We start from the raw sequence: 24,449 nt of genomic DNA on the forward strand, positions 1-24,449 counted from the left end.
TATTTGTCATATCCATAAAGTTTATTTTAAAAAATTGTTAAAAACTAACCATACAGGAATATTTATTAATATACTTAAAAAGTTTGTTCCCCACAGTTGAAGGAAAATACATTAGCAACATCTTTCAGACGCCATCTTTATAAAAGTAAAATTTCTAGGTGCTGAAATGGACTACAGTAGATTCTATAGTTTACACTCTCCATCACAGGATTGGGAGTTATTCTTCCCACTCCCCCACCATCCCACATGTGGCAGTTATTACTCTTAAATTAATGACATTCAATCAGGTTATACTACCACAGATCCTTAGAGTATACACTGCAGGGTTACTAACAGAGCAAGTCTTCTCTATCTGTTGTCACATAATTATCTTAGATAAGCTTCCACTTTCGTGTGAGCAGAAATTCTACGTCCCGTGATTGTAAACATTCACCAAGAGCTTCCAGAGAACTCGGAGTAATAGAGATGGCCCAAGGGTCAGTCAGTCACATGTTCCCCCATTTGGATACTGCTGAGATTAATACGTCTTGAAGGCAAATGATCAGAAACCTTATTTGCATTTCTGTAGTAAAGCAGTTCTGGATATATATACATATATATATATGTATGTGTATATATATCTATACATATATATACACACACACATATATTTTTAGTTGAAATCACCTGAAAGTCATTCTAAAGACTATATTAAGCACCATTTTCACTTACCTGAAATACACTGAGTTAACTTCAGCAGTATATATATATATATATGTGTGTGTGCGTGTGTGTGTATATATATGTATACACACACATATATATATTTATATGTCAGGATTAGTAAAATAACTGGGTTCCCGAGATCCTTCTGTGGATACATATGGAGTAATGTGTTCCAGTGATGCCTGAAGGAACCATTCATGCATACCAAGGGTAATGACTCCCTCAGGGCCACATGCAACCCTTAAGTCTGAGGCACAACTATTACTCTGTCAGTGGATGCTATACAAGCAGATTTAAGGCTGTATTCGGTTATAAAGAGTTCAATCTCCTCTTTCATGTTCTTACATAGATCACATACACATCTCAAACTTTGATAGGATGGGAGGTGAAAAGTTCCCAAACACCTTAAAACTATTCTCCGCACAATTTATTGTCAGCTTATTTACACTGGGGAGTGTTCATATTTAAAACCATTATTAAAAATGTGATTTTAAAACCATCATTTCAATTCCCTAGGGTTATCTGCAGTCTCTTCTTTTTCTTCTTTTTTAAACTTGTGGCCAACTCCACATCTGTCAGATTGTCCTTCACTGCAGTCCTTGGGCAATTCTGATGTTCTTATAGAGCAGAATACAAAGTTAAAACAGATTCACTGCCACCCACTCTGGGACAGGCCAGGTTGCAAAGAAAACGCTGTTCCAGGTGTTGACGGGTAACTAGGAAACCCATCAGGCTGAGCTGGGTAGCTTTCCAGAACTGAAGCCGAGTGGACCTGAAGGAAGAACATATGGCTGAGTGGAGTGCGAAATTATATGTGTGAGTTCAGTTTATACTGAACTCATGCATTCTTTCATTTACTCCCAATGTCAGGGATAGAATCCATGACCTCGTACATGCAACGCAATGTACAGTTAGCCATACTCCCACCCTGGATGAGGGTAGTACAACTGTACTACTTCTGCTTATGCTACACTACCAGTGTTTAGAATAGGGAAGAAAGAAGTAATATTAAGGACAAGAAACTGTGCTCAGGTTCCTAGAAACAAATTTTTAAAAATTGTTTTGGACTTACAAAAAGACTGCGAAGGATTCTGGGAAAAACCAGGGATCCCTGGGAGGGGCAGAAGGCCTGGAAAACAGACTTGCCTGCAGCCTGAAGTCCAAACAACAAGCTAAAATACCTGGTTGTGTTCTTGGACCATACTGGTGTGGGAATGAACCTGAGCTGGCGGCATGCAATGCCAAGTGCCTTACCTGCCTTACCCCCATAGTATCTTCCTGCCCCAAATTTCTTTTCCTTTTTTTTCTGTTTGTTTGGGGGCCATACTTGGTGCTGCTCCGGGCTTATTCCTGGCTGTGTGCTAAGGGATCACTCGTGACAGGCTGGGGGGGGGGGGGGGAACTATGCGGGGTGCCAAGGGTGGAACTCCACGTGTGGCAAACACTCCACCCACTGTACTACTGCTTGGGCCACCAAGTCTTCTGAAACTTTTACGAACCATCCAGACTTCTTCAAAGGAAGGTCCCATCTGAAGGTAATATTTCTTACAAAAAAGGTGGCAGGTTTACAAGATAAACCTGCTTTAATAGCACATTATTTTTGCTGAAATTGTAGAGGAAAGCTAAAATTTAGCTGTCATGTATAAAGACCCTGTTTGGTAAAAATTAGCAAGCTGAGATATTAAAGTGCACAAGCAAGAACAACAGTTGATACAATACAAGCGTAATTTACTAATTTGGAGAGAACTAATCATCTAATCTCCGACAAGCTGGAAAGAGTTTTGCCAGTGTGGGGTATCACAATTGATACTGCAATGTCACCACAGAAACGCTGTTACTCACGCAGCTCACCTGCTGTAACAAAGCTGACTGGGCTGCTGCATTATGCTGTAATTCTTGCAAGGATGACTGCGAAGGATTCTGGGAAAAGCCAGGAATCCCTGGGAGGGACAGAAGGCCTGGAAAAACAGAACTGCCTGCAGCTTGAAGTCCAGATGATAAGCTAAAATAATAAAGAATAGGTCAAAATGCAGAAAAGGCAGAGCTCCTGCATTTCCCCAAATCCACCTCGGGATTATCTAAAAATTTCAAAACATCCCATTACTGTTGGAAGGAATTAGAAAAGCATTTATTGGTACCAAACTATTATAAAGTTTGTCAGTATTAAATCTTTGCTTTATATGCAATATTGTTCGCTGTCTTACCAAAAAGTAAATTGCAGAATATCAAATCTTAAAATTATCCATGTTAGAGTTAACATCGTATGCCGGAACACGGTTAAAGAGTCATGAAACAAATGTTGGGCATGAAGCCGCAGCGCAGAAAAATAAAAATAAAACTTAACATCATCAGTAAGATTCGGCCTTTCATTTGAGTGGCTTAGAACCGTGGGGACCAGCGAGAGAGGCCCTCGGCTTGATCCTGAGCACCTTCTGGTGCCCACATCGACAAGGGACCCGGTCGACAAATTCAAAACAGGCGGACCTGACCGCATTTCCAAGCAATCCACGTACCCGGCTTGTGCGACGAGAGCAGAGTTGAAATTGGAGCTGAACGCAGAAGCGAACCCCGGCAGGACGGGAGCTGGTGACGGGGCGGTGGCTGCTACGGGGAGCGCGGTCACCGCGGCCACCGTGGCTGGTGCCTGCAGGCCGGGGAACGAGGGGAGGGTCGGGGTGGCACTGGGGGCGTTGGCGACGGAGAAGCCGGGGTAGGAGGGCGTGGAGGCCTGCAGAGGCCCCTGGGCCACGGAGAAGAGCGAGGGCACGGCCGTGGACAGCCCGAGTGGGAAGGGCGCCGACACGGGCGCGGCGGTGGAAGCGGGCGGCAGGGCCGAGGCAACGGCGCTGGCCGAGGTGGCCAGGAGCGGGCCCGGCCCTGGGAGGGTTGCAGGAGGGTTGAGGGCGGGGGTCCCGCCAAGCGGGAAGGTGCTGGTCAGGGAGGTGAAGGGCGGCAGCGCAGGAAAGACGGGCGCTATGGGCGCGGAGGACAGGGGGTTCGAGACGTTGAGGGGCGCGCTCAGGGTGGACAACCCTGCCAAGGCGGGGTTAAGGCAGGTCGCCAGGCTGATGGGCACGGACGCAGACGTGTACGCGCGGCCCAGCGGCCCCGACAACCCCAGGGCGCCATGCGTGGGGGCGGCGGGGCCCTTGAAGGCGGACGGGGTGGGGCTGGTGGGCTCGGTCTTGACCATGACGGGCAGGGTGGTGGCGGGGGCAGGGGTGGAGGCTAGGTGCAGCTCGGTGCTGCCCGGGTGGGTGCTGTGCAGCAGGGGGGCGGCGGGGCCGCTGGCGGGCAGTGCGGAGGAGGCAGCAGGGGTGGGCGGGAGGGGCGCCTGGGCAGACGCGGGCGCGGCCGAGGGGGCGCTGGGGGCGCCAGAGGGGGCGGGCGCGGGCAGGCCGGGGAACACCGCCAGGCCGGGTGTGGCTGAGCGCGGTGGCGCGGACCCGGCGGGCGCATAGCACTTGGGCGCGGGCGCGGCGGGGTCGGCGCTGGGGGCCTGCAGGGAGGCGAGCGGGGCCAGGCCGCTGGGGGCTGAGGACAGCGCGGACGAGCCCGCCAGGCCGTCGCTGGACGCCAGGAAGCCCTTCAGGGCCGACAGGAGGGGGCTGCCCACGCCCAGGGCGGCGCCGCTCGGGCCCGGCGCGCTGGCCATCCCCACTGGGGCCGGGGCCGGGGCCGGGGCGGGCGGCGCCTGGGTCGTGGGGGCCAGAGCCACTGGGAGCCCTGCGAACACGGCCGACAGCGAGGCCGAGCTGGGGGCGGTGGGCGCGGCGCTGGACGTAGCCGGGAAGGGGAGATTCGCGAACGGGGCCGGAGTGGACGCGAAGGGCTCGTGGGCAGCTGGGGCGGCGCGCGGCGTGGAGGCGGCCGGCGGGGCCGGGGAAGGGGCGGCTGGTGGCCCTGGCGGGGGCCCGAGGCCGACAAGCGCCGAGGGGCCGGGCGCGGCCGTGCTGTGCGCGGGGGTCGCGGGCGCAGCGGGCAGCGCCGGGGCCCTGATGACTGTGGGGCTGGGCGCGGGCGGCTGCGGGCCGGGGGCGCCCGCGGACACCTGGCCGGCGGTCACCTGGCCAGCGGTCACCTGGCCCGCGAACACAGGCAGCACTGCGCCCGGCGCCGCTGCCTTGACCGGGGATGCCGCGGGGACTGGCGCGGCGGCGGGCGTCGCGGGGCTCGAGCCGTGGGGAGGAAACAGCTGACTCGCGGGGGCAGGAAACGCTGCGGAGAAACAGAGGCAGGGCTTGAGTCACTGACCCGAGAAACGCACCCGCGCTCCCGCGGCATGAACACGCAGATGCGTGCTCCTGGCCACGGGAACCCTCGGGCAATGGCCATGTAACGGCTTGTTAAGACCCAGGGCCAGACCTTGCTTGGACCGTGAGAAAAGCCCCGAGGAGCTGTCGGACCCACCTTCGACAGGAGTCAGAAAGAACCCAGCTGGGAAAAATAAAGCATCTGATACACTGACACTGCCCTTCATTCTCTCAAATCCTCATCTCATCTAGACCAAGGGTCTCCGGCCAGATCCCGGCTGAGGAGTTTTCAAGATACTGTTTCCCTTTCAAGGGCATCAAAGTCCTTCTGGGACTCAAAATGCATCTTTCTAGAATTTAGTTGCCATTCTGAGTTGAACTCAACAATGCAAATTGTCATTCTGTGCAGACATACCATAACAAGCACCACTTTCTTGTTAGCTAACCTGCTTAACCATACAACACTGGGTTCAATATTTCACACTCATGATTTAATTTTTCCTAGTGAAAATCACCCTCTGAGGTATGTATTAGTAACACCCCAACTTTGTAGATGGGCAATCTGGTGCTTGCTTGGTGTGATTAAGCAAACTCATAAAATATCTTGCAGCTATAAATACTATCCAAAACTTCAGTTATAAACACTATCCAATTATTTTGCAGCCATAAACACTATCCAAAATTTCAGTTATACGAGACGGAGAAGTTCAGAGATCCGCAGTACACTTATGCTGACAGTAATGATGTATTACGTCTTTCAACATGACTAAGAGTCAATATTTCATTAAATGATTATCGTGCTACAATTAAAAAGAAAATTCATGGGGGCTAGAGATAGCATAGTGGGGAGGGAACTAGCCTTTCACGCAGCTTACTTAGTTTTGATCTTCAGTACCTCCTATGGTTCCTTGAGCCCCACCAGTAGTGACCACTGAGCAGTCAGGAAGGAGTAAGTGGTCCTGTGCACCCCTGCGTGTGGCACCCAAACAAAAAGCCATTCAGCTATGAAGCGACAGAACAAGGTCCGTCAGACCCATGTTTTAACCTTTATACTAGTTTGTCCTTATTTTTATTAAGATGGTTCAAACATGCCAATATCATGTGGGAAAACAAAATATGCTCAAAAATTATTTATCCTGCATATTCCCCTTTAAATAGAGATATGAACAAAATATATAGGTTGATGTTACTTTAATTTCCCTCTCATAAAGTTAAACAGTGTACTACAGTTCTAAAGCTGGCTATCCTGGCACCAGGGTAAGAATCTGGATATCCTGGGCTGGAGCAAGAGTGCAGTGGGTAGAGTGCTTGCTTCAGAGGCAGGTGACCTGGGATTAATCCCCAGTATCCGAGGAGTATGGAATTCTCCTCCGAAGAAACCCCTGACCATGTGCTGCAGTGATCAAATTCATGCGCTACACAAGAACTAAGCCAAGTTTTGCTCCTGGACTAGAAACCACCTCCTTCCCTCCTAACCGCACAGCCCTCCAGGGGACTGCAATGTCACAGCGCTGCTGCCCTCTGCAGGCACTGCACACACCACACTCCTGCTCCCTCCACTCCTCTTTCCACCTCTCCGCACTCTTCACTTTTCTACATTGTTAGATTACTCCAATACTTACTGAATAATTCTACCCTATATATCCTGTTTAGCATCTGTGGAAACAGTATCTATTTGCTTACACCAGCAAGGAAATGAGGTTTCCAGTATCACACACTGCAAAGACAGTGTGGAGAGAATGCCACACAGCACTGTGAACTACACTGCAAATGCGGCAAACAGGAAACAAAGACATATGGTTCATTTTAAATCCCTGTCAGTGCAAGCACTTCAGCAAGCACTAGTTAGCAAAATTCCTTAGTCAGGAATTTTTCTTACAGCACAAAGAGTCAGAATCAACGGAATTCAAAGTGTTCACAGTGGGTGACAGAGCAACTCTCAGCACAGGCATTTCTGGATTAAATATGATACTCACCTTGATTCTGTGGAGGTTTTGACTGATTAGAAACATCTTCATTTTCTATATGAAAATAAATGAAAAAGTTGACTTTAGGTTTAGCTACATTGCTCATCACCACAAAACAGTCACCAGATGGGCCCAGAAAATAACTACATATGATGTTAGATAAAGCAAAATTTAAGTGTGTATGCAGGGATGCGTAGCAGTAACTACATGAAGTCTGATGGAATCACAAGCCACTGAGCCCACTGCTGCCCTCCCCTCAGCAGGGTCTAATGAACACGGGAGTTTACGGCTAGAGTCTAGGCTATGCTCTGGACCTGGGTGATGGTGATGATGAATGTGCTGCCAGTATGGGTCAGAGACCGCAGAGAGCAGAGAGGAACCACTGTCAGTCACTTCAGGGCACACCACACACAACTCTTGTAGACATGAAGTCGGAGACAGATGCAGAGTACAGAATCCACTGCTAGAGAAGAGAGGGGTCTCCCAAGTCATGAAGACCCCAGCAAGCGAAAGGGACCCTGAACCCCTGCACCCCTGCATCCTTCCTTCTAGAAAGGCCCCATTCTAGAAGTTGTCAAGGAGGACCATATTGGTTGGGGCAGCTGCAAAGCCCCTGAGACTGAGAACCTACACATCATGTCAAACAACTCTCTCCTCCCACTGTACATCTGAGTATGAATAAACGATTTTTTCTTTTTGGGTCACACCCGGCGATGCACAGGGGTTACTCCTGGCTCTGCACTCAGGAATTACTCCTGGTGGTGCTCAGGGGACCATATGGGATGCTGGGAATCGAACCCTGTTCAGCCACGTGCAAAGCAAACTCCCTACCCGCTATGCTATCGCTCTAGCCCCTAGATGACTTATTTTTAATGGCCACAATGACAAGACTCCTGGGTGAGGATGTGGCTCAATGATAAAGCACGTGCCACGCATGCATGAGGGCTGAATCTACATAACATGAAAAACAGAACAGAAACCATGACTTTACCTGTTCCTATCGGATTAGGAGTATATGGAGGTGGAGGGGGTACACCAGGAGCTATGACATTGGCTAAAGGTACCAAACCCGCGTTGTTATAAGCACCTAAAATAAAAATGGAATTACAAAGGTATATAACTTAGTATCATTCATTTATTTTTAAGACTGTTGAGGAGCTGCACCTTGCATGGAGGTTTCTGTCTGGGGCTAAAGGACAACAGAGACCAAAGGAGACAGCTGGTGACCCACACTTGTCACTGCTTGCCCATGCATGGCACACAGCTACTGAACGGCAGGGCGCACACAAACTGCTTGGCTGAACTGCCTTTACTTTCCGTCAAGGCCATGTATTTGATTCGTGTAAGTAAAATGCACAAATGATACCTCTGAAAACAGACTAATCAACAAGCAAAAAGAGATCCAATATGATTTACCAAAGTGAAAATCCTTACAAAGAAGAAACCATCATTAAAAGGTAATGTTAATCCCAGAATCTCAACCAATAAAAATTTTAAAAATATCGTAACAAGGCTCTTCACGCCATCTTCTCCTCCGAACATGCATCTCACTTGTCACTATGCTTCTCTGCGTGCCCATTTCCACTCCGGAAAAGCCTGTGTTCTCCCAGACATCTACTTCTCCCTCTCTCTTTCCTCACATCACACATCTTTCTAAAAGTTTCAATAAAACTAATCTTGCTGCAAACACACAAAATCATAATAGTAATTAAAAACATTAATTAAAAAATTTATTTAAAAAAAATACCCTAAATAAACTGTCTGCTAAACTGGGTATGACAGTTCAGGACACTACTAGCTACTTGCGGGTCACGTTAAATTTAATAGTAGCATATTTCATAACCGCTCCAGATTTCCAAGGACACACCAATATCTACTTTAAACTTATTACAGATCAAAACAAAAGAAAGTGAGAATGAAAGAACCCCTTACTTGGTGCAATAGTTGCATGTGGCCGACATGGAGGTATTGGATAAGGAACAGGTTTGTGTGGATTGTACGTTGAAGGAGGCTGGATGAGGAGAAAATATACCAGGTTAGGAGAAACATCAAGGAAGTGGTAGTTGGGCAAAACAATATATATGATTTATCTTTCAAAATACTTATTTCTTTTTCTCTTTTTTTTTTCCTTTTTGGGTCACACTGGCAATACTTAGGGGTTACTCCTAGTTCTGCACTCAAAAATTATTCCTGGTGGTGCTCAGGGGACCATATGGGATGCTGGGGACCAAATCCAGATCGGCTATGTGCAAGCTAAATGCCCTACCTGCTGTACTATTGCTCTGGCCCCTCAAAATATTTATTTCTAAGAGGCTGAAAATGCTCTAGATGTCAACTGTCTTATACTATAGAGAACAGACCAGGGAAATCACTCTGTGTTAACAAGTGTAGTTTCTATTAAACTCCAAAGTAGAGCCTGCCCTGGTCTGCTCTGAAGGCATTTCTTTTTTTTTATTTAGTATCTCCAATGAAGGGTAGATAACTTATCCTAAAGAGTGTCAGTTAGGGTCCCTGACCCAGCCAATCTTCAAGAATCCCTATGTATTACATAGCACAAGAAATCAACTAGGTTCTAGAATCTCAAATACTGAAGAAATATTGTAAGAGTCTCCAAAACTTAATTCTTACCCTCCTCCTTTTTGCTTTTAGAAAGAAAGAAAAAAAAAAACCCAACCAGTTTCCTTTAGCATTTTATGTTCTGCCAACTCTAGTAGGATACAGACTAAAATAAATTCAATATTTTAACCTATTTTTGATCTTTAGAGAAGCAGGAGTATCTACTACTGACAGAGAAGGAAAAAAAAGAGCATATTTCCTGGCAATGAGATCCAATTCTTTCAACCTCTCAGAACGGCCCTGGATGAAGCAATAATCTTGTGTAAAGACTCTGATCTGACATAATCCTGCTATAAACAACTGTTACTGGAGCTTTGGCAGGACAGGTCGGCACTACGAGGTAGAAAAGTGCTAAGTTCAAATACTTCTACTCTTACAGTTGTCTCAGAATCGCTTTACTGAAAATACTCTCTGCCAGGCCAGAGAGAGAGTACATCAATTGCACTGCACATGGCAGATCTGGGTTCGATCACTGATATCCCATATGGTCCCACCAGGAGTGACTCCTGTATGCAGTGCCAGGAGTAGGCCCCGAGCACCTCTGGTGTCTCCCCGGCAACATACCCACCGGCCTCGACCCTCCAGGGATAATTCTCAATCAGTCTAAATACAACCTTTAATGTGAAGCCTTCATACTCTCTACTTCTAGATGAAAAGTAAAAGTGGCAAGGGAAAGAAAAAAAAACCCAACAATTTGACTGGCTGCAAAGGTCCTTCCTTTCAAGACTGTGTGTAAATTATACTATAGTTCCCTACTTACTTTCCTAGATTTCTAGTCCATTTTGAACTTTGTAATACAAAAATAGATTTTTATGCTTTAAACAGATAGAATACTATATGCAAGAGTTAAGCCCTTTAACCATTTATTTTGTAAACATACTGGTTTTGATGGCCCAAGAATTCGTGCAGCAATTCCTTTGCCTTCATTGGTACATTCTTCACCATCTTTTTTCAAAGGGGTTCCCTATTTTAAAAGTAAAAAAGGATAAAATAATCAAGACTTTCAAAAAGATACAAAAGCAAAAACAAAGCCAAACACTGCACTACCTTTTATACGAAGAAAAGGATTTAATGGGAGGAATTCAATTCAAGAAGCTGGACTCCAGACTAATGACCTTGACAAGGTCCTCCCGATAACCCCGGTAAGGCCCTAACTCTCTTCTGCCAGGCTGCCCTCCCAAACATGCACAAAGGTACTCAGAAAGCAAACGATATATAGGGGGTTGCTGGGGGTGGGAAGGTAAGGGGACGACGACACTGGAAGTGGACACTGACAGAGGGACTGTATTATGATGCATGAAACTCTATCATGTCTTGTAAACCACGGCGCCAAAAAAATAAATAAACAAATAAAGTGCCTACATTACAGTTGAAAATAAATGTCCAAAAACTGGTGTTCTCTGCATTCAGTAAGATACTTGATAATCACACCAGACCCTGTCCTACGACAATTAACAGATGTGGATATATGGACACGCTGTATGAGAGATTATGTGCCCAAGTGGTGCACAGTTGTATGGTGGTCAAGGTCCAAGGTGGTCCACAGTGATCCTTTCCAAAACAAATAGAACTGCCAGGGATAACTGGTGGCATCTGACTTCCAAGGCTAAGACAGTTTCCCTCTCCTGGAATATCTGATCTCGAAGTCAGGATGAAGAGATACTCAAACAGCACTATGAAAAAGTCCCTTTGGTGACAAAGGACCAATACTAATTTGCTAGTCATGTAAAACCATGTAAGTAGAGTTGCTCTGAGCTCTAATCAAGTGCTCAGCTGACTGCAGCCATGAGAATCCAGGAGAACCATGTTCAGCCCCTCCCAGATTCCTAGAAACTACTAGATATGTTTGTCTTAATCCCATATTCTCACACAAGAAGAAAAATATACTGTTTTATTAAAAAGTAATTTTATAAAAAAGTTCCTTGGTTTATAGGTTTCTTAAAGGACTTCTGAGAGACTTTATTATACAATGTGGCTCTCAAGGAAAGCAATACTACATGCAATTTCTGAAGTTTCTAGAGGAATACTGAACCTCTAAAAGTGTGTTATTGCTAATACAAATCAGTGCTTGTAAATATTTGGAAAAATAAAATCACCCTTATCTATTTTGGCTGTTCTTTTGTGTATTTTACATGTTAATGTAATTTACAAAAGAACAATGAGTGGAAAAATCCATAAATTAAGTTGCATATGTAATAAAATTCCATTTACTAGCCATTTTCTTTACAAATTTTAACTACATTAAATTTTATACCTAGTCACAAGAGTTTCATATCTAGCCATAAAGGATGCTTACTGGAAAAATTCCATTGATGCGACTTGGTTTTCCTTTGGGATATGGATTTCCCGGGATTGTCCCACAAGAAGATATCATTGCATGAGGAGCTTTGCAGCCCCCCTTGAAAGCCTGTAACATTAAAAAAAGGGGGTGGGAAAAAAGATAAACTCTTGGATTAAGTATTCTGGACATTGAAACGCCTACAAAAAACCATAAATAAAGAAACGACATCAGGGTTAGAAAGAAAGCGCAAAGACTAAAGGTGCTTACCTTGCATGTGGCTGACCCTGGTCTGATCCCCAAGACCATGTATGTTCCCTCAACCACTGCCAGGAGTGACCCCTGAGCACAGAGCCAGAAGTTAGCCCTGAGCATTGCCGTGTATGGCCCAAACACCCAAAAGAAAAGTAAATCTGTTTACCCCACAATCAGCACTCTCAGGGGTGAATATGACCATAATTAGTAAGTAAAAATCATTATTTAAATGGAATTATTAAAATAGCAACACTGTTTTTTGTTTGTTTTGCTTTTGGGGTCACACCCGGCAATGCACAGAGGTTACCCCTGGCCTTGCACTCAGGAAATACTCCTGGCGGTGCTCAGGGGACCATATGGGATGCTGGGAATCAACCCATGTCGGCCACGTGCAAGGCAAAGGCCCTACCCACTGTAAAATGGCTCCAACATGGCAACATTGTTTTAAAGACACAATGAATAGACTACAGGCCAGAGAGAATAATGCATAGGCTGCCTGCCTTGCATGCAGCAGACTGGGAATTGATCCATGGCACTTTTCTGGTTCCTCCACCCTGCCAGGAGACATCCCTGAGTGGAGTCAGGAATAAGCCCTGAGCTTATTCCCAGGTGTGGCCCCAAGCCAACAAAAATACTCCAAAGTTCCAACTCTATAACGTGCTAGTCGTGGCCACACACCTTCATTAGGTTATCTCTGCATCTGCCAGTACACCTTAGTCAAAGATCTACTCCAACAACTGCTGGAAGTTCATGGTTTTTTGAGCAGGGGCCCACACCAGGCAGTGCTTGGGCAACAATACAGTGCACTAAGGAACAAACCTGGCCAGTTATGTGCAAGTCAAGTGCCTTGCTGCTACACTATCGCTGCAGCCCTGTGAACTCATTCTGTATGTTAAACCATCCTTTGGTGTGGGCCGACTCGGCCAGGGGGTCCCCTTGCAAGACAAGCACTCCACTGCTGAGCCACCACATCACAGCAGCCAGGTCACCCAAGCCAACACAGAACACGGTGGTTCTTTCTTCTCCAACAACCAGGAAAACCAATGCAACAGTTCACGGCAATCTTACGTGAATTACCTGTTCAAGTACTCTCTTACACCGTTTCTTCTCAGACATATTTATCCTGAATAAATCTTCAATGGGACGAGAATTCTGAGCATCAACAATATTTCTATGAAAGAAATAGTTTAGTTTTTCATTCAAGAACCAGAGCATACATACAGAGGCTAACTACCTTTGGTTTTCACACAAATATACCCAAGTTTTTTTCCAAATCATAGGGAGAAAGTATGGTAACTTACTCCTATGGCAAGTATAAACACAATAAAGTTGCTAAGCATAGTAAATGAACTGAAGTCTACCTGGTCTCATCTAAGAAGAAAGTAACTCTATAGGGGCCAAAGAGATAGTACAGTGGTTAAGGCACTTGCCTTTGCATGTAGACCACATCACCTTATGGTCCCCCAAGCACCACTGGGAGTCAAAACTTTAGTTTTAGTCAACACGAGGAATAAAAATCACTATTTTGAGATTCTTGAAAATATACTCAATCAGGAGTGTTAGGACACTTGGTACTAAAACCAACTTATCTCTTAAGTGCTTGAAAATCTAAATTGATCCAAAACTAAAGTTTTACCTTATGCTTTTTAATTGTTTCAGCAGAAACCTTTAAATACCCGAAGGACTCTTAAGAAATGTATGTGTTTAAATAGAACTTATGGACCTTCCACTATGAAAAACAGGAGGTTCCTTTTCTCTTTGCGCTTATCACAGTAATTCATTAAATGCTATTCTTACTTTATACATATCTTATAATACTTAAGGTTCATATATCATAGTAAGATCCTTTTTTTTTAACAACCAAGGAATATGAAGTCTAGGTAGAATATATAATTAAGCTAAAAAACATGAAGTCAGAAAGTGGTAGAACCTAAAAATTCTAAGGTTTTGACACCAATCCTTTCAAGTTCTTCAGACTAAGAAGGAAAAGCAAATGCAAAACAAATCAAATAAATAATCCTGGTAAGTCCCACCATCTTACATCTATTAAAGCACTTTAGTTTTCACCTGTTAATATGACTTTAATATACTGACACACAAAACTAGTCAGTTAAAAGGCATCTTAAAGATCTTCTGGAATTTCTCCAGTGTAAAAGAAATACTTACGAGGCTAATAGTTCAAGAGCAACTAGTTTGTCTTTACTGAAGGTGAAACAATTGAGTATATTGACCACTTCTGCCGGGTGTACAGCCACCATTTTCTATTAATACAAAAAAGAATTTTATTTCCAACATGATAAGTTTTTATTGTTTCACGTGTAAATATCAACAGATATCGACCGTCTTATAACTTCATGAATCATTTTGGTTTAGGGGTGACAGCTGGCGGTGCTGAGGAGCCCCTCCAGAGTCAGGGGACTGAACATAAACCCCCGTGTGCGCAGCCTGCACTCAGTCCCCTACTCTCTCAGCAGTACTCTAGGGCTATTCCTGGATCAGCTCGGGGGGAGGTGATCCATACAACGCAGGGGATGGAACAATGGAACACAGACCTACTGTATGCAAAATGTGCTCAAGTCCATCTAACAATGCCCCCCACCTTGCCCCCACCGAGAAACTATTTTCTGAAAGGAAGTACAATGCTGGGGAGAGAGCACAAAGGGCTGGAAAGCCGGTCAGTGCCTAGACTGCCAGAGGACTCTGCAACCCGTGAGCACCAAACTAGGAAGTTGTCCCTGAGCACCACCGAGTGTGACCCCAACTCAAAAACAAACAAAATTAAAAAAGGGAAAGAAAATAAACAGAAGTACAGTTAAATGGTTTAAATTTCTTAAGGTAAAAATCGCTTACTAAGAAGTAACTCAGGTAACTCTGATCTTTTTGAGTCTGCATCTCTCAATGTATGCTTCATACAAAATGTACTATTTTGTTAAAAGCGATGTTAAACGAAAAGGGGAAATTTACAAATATGGGAGATCATCCCTTAATGCGCTAGGTATGCCATAACCAGCTCTGAGAATTATTTCTAGTGGGTTTGTCTGTTCTTGTGCTTTACACCTCTATATCCTGCACATGAAAAATCTGTTCTTTATCCTTTTCCCTCTGACTTATGTAATTTAGCATAACCTCCTACAACTCGATTCATGCCATTGCAAAAGGCAAGATCTTATTTTTCTTTCGCACGAAGGGCATTCCATTGTGTAAAAATACATTTTCTTCTCCCACTCAGCTCCTGTTGAACTTGGGCTATCTCCATATCTTGGTTACAGTAAACTGCTTCCCTGAAGGTTGGTGTGCATAGACATCATTTTTGAATCCATGCTTTTATGTTCTTTGTATCAAACTTCGAAGTGGAAATGCTGGATCCTTTTAACATTTTGAGAATTCTCTACAGCTTTCCATAGAGAATGGACCAACTTATATTCCCATCCATAATTTTAAAAAGTTCCTGTTTTCTTTATCCCTGCCAGCACATGTTCCCAGTGTTTTGGATATGTGAGGCAGCATCTCACTGCCATTCTGATTTGCATTTCCATGATAATAAAATGAAATGTGCATTTTTTTCATATGCCTGTTGGCCATCAAATGACGAACTGTCTATTTAGCTCATCCCATTTTTTTGGCAAAATTGCTTATTTTCTTGTTCAGCTTTATGAGTTCCGTCAATGCCTTGGATATTAGTTCTTTGTCAATTGTATTGTATAGAAATATTTTCTCCCTTACAGCAAAATATCTTTTAATCAGTGTTTCCTTTGCTGTGCAGAAATGTTTTTGTTTCTTGTAGTCCCATTTGTTTATTTCTGCTTAATTTCTTTTGCCACTGGGATAATTCCTTTAGAGTTATCTAAATTTGGGGCTGGATTGATAGCTGTGTAGCACAGCGGGTAGGGTGTTTGCCTTGCATGTGGCAGACCCGGGTTGATTCCCAGCATCCCATATGCTCCCCTGAGCACTGCCAGGGGTAATTCCTGAGTGTAGAGCCAGGAGTCACCCCTGGACATCAGCAGGTGTGACCCACGAAGTAAAAAACAAACAAACACACAAACAAAAAACCCCCAAAAGACCCAGAGTTATCTAAGTTTGACACTCCCAGGAAAACATTTCTATACAGCCAGAAATTGAGCAAGATGCCTCTGTTAATTCAGGCTCTGGAGAGAGGTATAATCCAACAAAGCAGCTTAGTGCCTGTTTAAACTAAAATTAAGGGCCAGGATAGTAGCTAAGCGGTAGAACACATGTACAAAGCCCTAGATCAACTCCTAGTACAAAAAAAAAAAAATTCAATTGCAAATAAAGGTCTGCATGCATCTTGTAAGTAATCAGCAGTGACATGTGGCACAAACAAGACTCCATAGCTATTGAGAGTTCACTTGGGTCCTATGGTCCAGACTGTGGTTTTCAATCACTGGTTTCCTGATCAGTGTCCTCGTCTCTATGAGTTTTCTGCCAGTCCCAAAAAGGTTATTGACCACTGAGAGTGGTTTTCAATCACTAGACTACAAACCAGTGCTGGTCTACAGACAAAAAACAAGTTGAAAGCCTCTGAGGATTTTAGGTACAAACTGGCTACTCTTCTAAGACTAAATACTAAAGCGTGAAAATAAATATTCTAAAGTAGAAGTGCAAGGAAAACTCTTAAAAATCTTTATTTTTGTGGAGTAATAATGTTTATTATTTACATGTATACTCAGGGGTTATGCCTGGCTCTGCATTCTAGAAGCACTCCTGGCAATGCTTAGGGACCATACGGGATGCCAGGGATCCAACCTGGGTCAGCCTCGTGCAAGGCAAGCGTTCTACCACTGCTTATACTATCTCCCAACCCCAAGACTTCAGATCTTATGCTTTATTTGGCTATGAATATTCATTTACCTCCAATCTGCCAATTAGGAACCTATGGTGTTCAACTGATCCCTGCAGTACTTGCAATTGAAATTTCAGTTTGGAAAATTTTATTTTTAAACATAGCTATTGAGTATGTGAAAGTATAATACAACTTAGAGTCATACAAAACAATAGGGTCAGTTTTCTAAAAAAAAGAGAAATTCCAACTTACATTAATATCCAGAAAATTAGAGAAAACTCTAAATATCTGCAGTTTACATTCTAAGGAAAAATGAGTTACTTACATGTTGTAAAGCTTTCATTGCCTTCAACTGAGGCTCAGCCCAGGAGAAATATCTCAGTAAATCAACCACCTAAAAGCAAAAAACCAAAACCAAAACAAAACTTAGATCTAATGACAATGTGCTAGAAAACATTCCTAAGAGATCTGAGTAACTCTGAATGACTTCAAAATGTGCTGCCCAGACTGAGATGAACATGAGACCAGAGTTTAGACTGTGCTAACAGCAACCATTAAGCACTTTATTTAAATTATACCCATTAAAATAAAATCAAAGTCAACTCATTCAAATGAAAAGTCACATGTTCAAATGCCATGACCAAGTAGCTAACTATAATGAACAGCGCAGCTAGAGAAAATTTTCATCAGCGAAAGTCTACTGGCCAAGTGTAAGGAGGAGAAAAAATAAAGTGCCTAAAAGGTTGTAAAGCACCGGATGGAAATAAAATGGCAGCTTATGTACATAAACCAGGTGTTATGAATGAAAATTTCTCAAACAGAGGTGAGTGACAGCTTTAATAGTCAGGAAAGGTGGTCAGGGGTGTGGTGGTCTGGCAGTGCACTACTTAAATCCAGAGAGAATTAGGCTCATATTTACATCAAGAACCCACTCCCTGGAAGTGTAAAAATCATGAAGAATTACACTGGTATCTTCTAAAGAGTAGGTGATTTTGACATGCAAATGGGCAGACTGCTTCCTGCAGGTACTCACCACCACTAATGAACATTAAAGAAATGAATAAAGGGGAGACTGTGTGACAGCTAGGAAGAGGTGAGCAGAGAACCAGGATCACAATGCTGTGTGTAATCACTACCACCCTTGCTTCAATGTCTTAAAAAAGGACACTCAAAAAAAAAAAAAAAGAAGAAAGGTTAAAAGTATCTGGGTTAATTACTGGAAGTCCCAGAAAATGAATGAAAGGCAACTATTCTGCAAAGTTAATGCTGGGAACCGGACTGGTCTAAAAGAAGAGGAAAAGTGCCCCTTCTCCATAGAGAGATAAATAGAAAACAGCTATCGTACATACTTCCTAGGTGACTTGGTAAGTGCACACGTCTTTAGTTTTGTGACAATAGCAATTTTACTATACAGTGAATGCTACCTGGTACCTTAACCACCACAAAACTTTTATGAATTATTATGCCAAACAAGTCTTCACTAAAACAAAGCAGGCTTAGATCACAGTGAGGTTTAATAAGTGACTTTATCAAAGTGAAGTAATAACTAAAGAAAGGTTTCTACAAAACTGAATATACACATATAAAATCAAAGAAAAGCTACTAGCCTCTAGGAACTAGGAATCTTTTCAGAACATTTCATTTTAAAAAGTGTGTTTTTTGAAAAGCAGTAGGAAGATGCATAAACAGTTTAAACAGGCTGTAAATAGAGTGTAACACGTGAAAATCATGAAGCTGGGTTTTAGAAAATTTACTAGGTAGGGCTGGAGCGATGGCACAGCGGTAGGGCGTTTGCCTTGCACGTGGCTGACTCGGTTTGATTCCTCCGTCCCTCTTGGAGAGCCCAGCAAGCTACCGAGAGTATCTCGCCCGCACGGCAGAGCCTGGCAAGCTACCCATGGTGTATTCGGTGTGCCAAAACCAGTAACAAGTCTCACAATGGAGACATCACTGGTGCCCACTCAAGCAAATCGATGAGCAATGGGATGACTGTGACAGGATTACTAGGCAAAAAAGTTATTCAAGCTCCAAATTTTGAAGTCTTTAGATATGGATAAAAAAATGGAAGTATTCACTGATTCAATCTATTATCAAGTCTACCCTTTCCACAACACAACCCTCTCTCAAAATTGTTCTCTAGATTCAGCTGGAGATACATTTCTATGTGTTTCATTTCTTTTTCTTTTCTGCTTTCTGGGTCACACCCTGTGATGCTCAGGGGTTACTCCAGGAATTATTTCTGATGGTGCTCGGGGGGTCTCTATGGGCTACTGGGGATCAAACCCAGATCAGCGGCGTGCAAGGTAAATGTGTTTCATTTCTCTGGCAAGCATTTTCTAGGTGTCCCGCAAAGATCTAGCATGCATGCAACAAGTATGTGTGAGAAAGCCTCTCAAATGGTCTGTGTGTCTACTGTGTGTCTACATAAGTTTTTAAATATTATGACACTTTCCCAACTCTGTCTCCAATTTTTCACTAAACTAAGATGCTTAAAAATTTGTCTTAATTAATTGTCTTAGGGGCTGCAGTGACAGTACAGTGGATAGGATGTTTGTCTTGCACGTGGGCAAGGTTTGATTCCTGGCATCCCATATGGTCATCCGAGCACTGCCAGGTGTAATTCCTGAAGAGCCAGAAGTAACCCCTGAGCATTGTTGGTGGGATCCAAGAAGAAATAAAAAAATTGTCTCCTAGCAGGATTTACTCATTTGAAACTATTTTCTTCCTATTGCTAACAGTATTATGTAGCTCCCTATAAAAACATATCACCATTTATTTAAATTTTCTTTTACAATATGAAGCACACTGTGCAATCGCTGACATAAACACTATAAAAACTAGTGTTCATTTACCATTCAAAGTTTATAAATTTATACTATTATGTCCTTAATGATAAACACTCTAAAGTCTATTTTTACACTTCACTTAAAAATTTATATGAAAAGATTTTGTGATCAGTGGATGTTTATAAAAGCCCCTAAATGATAAACTTAAACTCCTTTTTTTTCAAACATAAGAGAAAGCACTCAAGTTCCAAAGACACTACAGCCAAAAGTCAAAGCAATTCTAAACCTGAGTAGGTAAACAGATTTTAATTAGAACACCAACACACATAAAACAAAAAAAAAAAACATTTTGGAATACCTGTTCACTAGAGAAATATCCATGTACATATTCAATTGCTTTTAATTTATACTCTGTCAAAACAGCCTAAAAAAAAATGGGAAAGCAGTATTAATATATGTTAGCAGAACAGGAATATGCTTGTATCAAAATTCCCCAAGCAACTCAGAGGCAGATCTTTCTTGGCCTTAGCACAGAGACAACTAAAATCACCAGTGGGGAAGAACACTCTTCCTTGCCTGGCTCTGTGGTGTAGGAACACATTGAAACAGCTGGAAAATCTCCTAGGCCTCCCAACGAACTCTGGCATAGGAAGGAATACAAGTTTTAAGAGCTAAACATTCATAAAGATTACACGTAGAATTTCTGTTACCTGTAATTAGAATTTCAGAACATCCCAAACAACTAGTCATTATGAAGACTTTTTTTTTTTTTTTTTGGGTCACACCTGGCGATGCACAGGGGTTACTCCTGGCTCTGAACTCAGGAATTACCCCTGGCCGTGCTCAGGGGACCATATGGGATGCTGGGATTTGAACCCGGGTCGGCCGCGTGCAAGGCAAACGCCCTACCCGCTGTGCTATCTCTCCAGCCCCTCATTATGAAGACTTACGCCAGTCAACTCGCTCATCAATTCTTCACTGAGCACCAACTACGCCCAGGTGGCAGAAATAGGAATGAGTGGCAGGGCTCTCAAGCTTTTCTGGCGGGATATGCAAATACAAGGACTCCCAAGGAGTCAAAGAGGCTTCGATGTGTGCACCCTCCACTACCCAGCAGTGCGGCCTCTGAGAAGGCTTTCAGAGGGCCAGAGGCACATCCAGCAGAGATCCAGGGTTACTCCTACTCAGACTCTGCTTGTTCCTGTCACGTGGTCCTGGGGCCTGCGACCTGAACCTGGGCCTTCTGCAGACGCAGCGCAGTACCTCTCCTCAATCCTCGAGAGGTATTTTAATGACTACAAGTGCCTTTGCACTGACAAATCGTAACACACATCAGAGCTTCTATGAGAAATTAAATGGTCAATAGTAGATCTGACATTTAATACATATCAATGAGTGAAGTTCCTTTTCTATATGGATCCATCTAATAGGAAGTTCATAAGTCAGCAGTCTTGACCCAGTACAGATAAATGAAGTCACATGCGCTGTCTTGGACTCTGTGCTGAACTTAGAGATGGACATAAAATTGCTATCAGAGATAGCAATCAGCAATTTGTATATACACTTATATATAAAAAACCAAAAATAAGTTATTTTTCTTTTACTACAAAATGATGATGCTTCACTATATTTAACTAAATGCTAAGTATAAATACTGGTACCCAGTGAACTGAGAAAACTATTCAGGGTTCTCAGTAGTTTAACAGAGTGGAAATGAGAGATGGGGAGATGTACTGGAAAGACCATTCTAGGTACTTTTTTTTGAACGAATATTCCAGTTTTACTGAGATATAAAATGGAATATGTATAACTGTACAAGTTTAAGGTGCTCAGTATAACTCTACTTACATATATCATAAGAGGAATAGTGTAATAAATTTATCCATATCATCTCATACAGATTACAGGGGGGAAGGAAAAGTGAAAAACATTTTTCCTTGTGCTGAAAACTCAATAACCGCATTTTTATATACACCAGCAGCCAATGTTAACCATAATCAAGTTGTGTATTTACATCCTTATTATACACTTAATGATAGTAAAAAAAAAAAAAGCAAAATCAATACTGTCGTTTACCCTCTTTGTTTCCTTCCCTATTTCTTTTCCCAGTGATGTCTTTTCTTGGCTTTAAATAAGAAACAAAACAAAAAAACTGTATAAGGGGGCTGGAGTGATAGCACAGCGGGTAGGGCGTTTGTCTTGCACGCGGCCGACCCGGGTTCGATTCCCAGCATCCCATATGGTCCCCTGAGCACCGCCAGGGGTAATTCCTGAGTGCAGAGCCAGGAGTGACCCTTGTGCATCGCCAGGTGTGACCCAAAAAGCAAAAAAAAAAAAAAAAAAAAAAGCCCTTTTTGGGGGCTGGAGCAACAGTACAGCGGGTAGGGCATGTGCCTTGCATGCGGCAGACCTGAGTTCGATTCCCAGTATCCCATATGGGCCTCTGAGCACTGCCAGGGTTGATTCTTGAGTGATTCCTGATTCAGGAGTAACCCCTGTGCATTGCCATGTGTAACCCAAAGAGGAAAAAAAAAAAAAAAAAAAAAAAAAAACTGTATAAAAACAAATATTCCTGAATGTGAACATTTTCTCATCAACAGTAAATATCTGTTGAACAAACTGCGGTAAATTCTAAATATGTTGCAAGTTAGTTATCCGATAGCGAATCTTAATTGGATAAATGGGAAAAGCAGAAATTTCCTTCAAATTACATTAATCAAATATAAAAATTGAACCTGATATGAAGTTTAATTTTCAAATTATTCCTGTAATTACTTTGTACACGTTTTAAAATTTTAAGTGGCGTTAGTTTCAAACATTTTTACAGGTACATCTTTATTTTTACTTTTGACATACAATAAAATTTAGTGAAAATTAAGGACCATATAAATAAAGAGTAAAGATCAGGCATATCACAAAGGAAAAACAAACAATAAGACCTAGAAAGATCCCAAAGAAAAACAAGTTTGATACGTTTATGGAAGATTTGTGTGGTGGGTGTGACAAGAGCTAAGAACAGATTGTGATACGGAGGAAGATTGGAGTCACATTCTGATCGTCCCCAAATCACAAGGAATTCGTGTGAATTTTATTTCTAGCACCACTGCACTGGTGAAACGAGGTCCTACAGCAATAGCATTCTTGCAGATCTATAAACTACATGAAACAAGAAAACTACACCACAACTATTCGGAGTGGTGAGACTCTACAGAAACGCAAGCAGATTTGGGAGGCCGCCAAAACTTCGAAGAAAAATTGGTACTGAGTTGTTATTCATCAAAATGCAGACATAAGCAAAATTTTATAAAGGGCATGTGTTTGTGTGAGGGAAGGGGGGACGGGGCTGACTTTTCAGTTACTACATTCAATAACAAAGAATAAGCAACCCAGCAAAACAACGGGGATTTTTATTACTAATTTCATCAGTAAGTGCTTGAGCTTAAAGAAACATTTCCTTAAGGGGGATGGAAATAGGCGAAACAATGGTCCGAAATTCCAGGCTCTGCGTTCAGCATCAGCATGAGAACGGGCAGCTGTCTCCTCCGGCCGCAGAAACCCGGGAAACCCGGGACCCCGGGCACTAGCGCCAGGCTCATTCCAAAGCGCAGCCTTTCAGATCCATTCGGGGGGCGGAGATAGATTTCACTCAATACCCTCAAGAAGCGAAACGTGGAAGGCCAGAGAAAAGCACTGAAATGCACGTTACTAACAACCGACTCCTGAGAGTATGACTTAAACGCAGGCCACATTTTTCACTCAACACTCATCTAGCTCAGAAATCAATCTCTTGCTCCTTATATTTAAAAAATGTGTCTTTAGCTACCATTAAATAAACTAGCTTTTGGGGAGAGGGGACACTGTGACTAGAGTTAGTGAAATTAAGTCAAATACAGACATCACTGATCCAGAATCACCAAGGCAAGGTTTGTCGAGGCGGCCTCAGAAGCACACCGTCCGGGTCACTGTCAAAGTTAAGCGTTACATAGTTGCAATCTGTAGCGTGAAATCGACCGCGTTCCCACGCTTCCAAACCATTCCCCCAAACTGGGACAAATTTCCCCCTCCTCGACCCGACTCTGAGAAATCTGTAAATGATCCCGCCAAAGGGCTGGAGCGTGAGAAATGGGGCTCACAGGGCGGTTTAGGGAATTAAGAGGGATTACCTTTCTAATTTCATCCAGCACCGTCTCAAAGGACTTTTTGTCCATCTTGGCAATCACAACGTGGCTCACGTTCGATTACAAACCATGCGTCTCCGTCCGCTCCGACAGTTAAAAATAATCAATGTTTCCAGCTCCGGAGGAAGAGAGCCGGGGGCCGGGGCGCGGACGCGCAGAGGTAGAGTACTTCAAACTCTTGCAAAAACACCCCAAAACGGAGACTTCCCGAAACTTTCCATTCCGAACAGCCCCCCGGGCTCCCCCGCTCCCGACACAAAGCTCGCAGACGCCCGGCGGAGAGCCGGGTCGCCGACCCCGCCGCGCCGCGGGCCCCGCCGCCGCGCCGGGCGCGGGCAGCCTCGGCCGGAGCCCGCGGAGGACCCGCCCCGCCGAGCCCGGGCGCCCCGCGTCCCGCCGCCGGCCTCACCGCCGCCCCGCCGGGCGCATGGCCGCTCGCGCCCAGACTCCCGGGCCGGCGCCTCTTTGTTAGCAGCTGCCGCGGCTTCCGGGAGCGGGGCCGGCTGGCAGGGACCCCGGAGCCGGGCGGAGGGGGGCGCGAGCTCAGGCAGGGGGACTCGTGAACACCGCAGGACGGCGGCGCCAGGTGCCCCTTCCGGTTAGCCCC

At 44.0% G+C, this 24,449-nt stretch overlaps 1 protein-coding gene across 1 annotated transcript; it reads right to left on the reverse strand.

The window, feature by feature from the left end:
* On the reverse strand, positions 1 to 24,170 carry PROSER1 (proline and serine rich 1). The gene is made up of 13 exons (XM_055119505.1): positions 23,828 to 24,170; positions 20,023 to 20,088; positions 17,204 to 17,272; positions 14,241 to 14,335; positions 13,152 to 13,245; positions 11,838 to 11,948; positions 10,422 to 10,505; positions 8,858 to 8,936; positions 7,917 to 8,012; positions 6,935 to 6,979; positions 3,219 to 4,923; positions 2,557 to 2,707; positions 1 to 1,477 (listed from the first exon to the last, which is right to left on the reverse strand). Exons 1-13 carry the CDS (start codon positions 23,870 to 23,872, stop codon positions 1,355 to 1,357), a joined length of 2,763 nt encoding a protein of 920 aa, XP_054975480.1. The 5' UTR covers positions 23,873 to 24,170; the 3' UTR covers positions 1 to 1,354.
* Between the last annotated feature and the right edge of the window lie 279 nt (positions 24,171 to 24,449).

The sequence above is a fragment of the Sorex araneus genome, chromosome 1 (genome assembly GCF_027595985.1).
Source record: "Sorex araneus isolate mSorAra2 chromosome 1, mSorAra2.pri, whole genome shotgun sequence".
In the NCBI taxonomy this organism is placed as follows: Eukaryota; Metazoa; Chordata; class Mammalia; order Eulipotyphla; family Soricidae; genus Sorex; species Sorex araneus.

Excerpts from the sequence above, each read along its gene's own strand:
- PROSER1 (XM_055119505.1), bottom strand. The coding sequence starts at position 23,872 with ATGGACAAAAAGTCCTTTGAGACGGTGCTGGATGAAATTAGAAAG. Across the intron at positions 8,013-8,857 it reads ACATGCAACTATTGCACCAA|GTGCTTATAACAACGCGGGT; the intron begins GTAAGGGGTTCT and ends TTTTTATTTTAG. Across the intron at positions 1,478-2,556 it reads AGTCAGCTTTGTTACAGCAG|GTCCACTCGGCTTCAGTTCT; the intron begins GTGAGCTGCGTG and ends TTCTTCCTTCAG.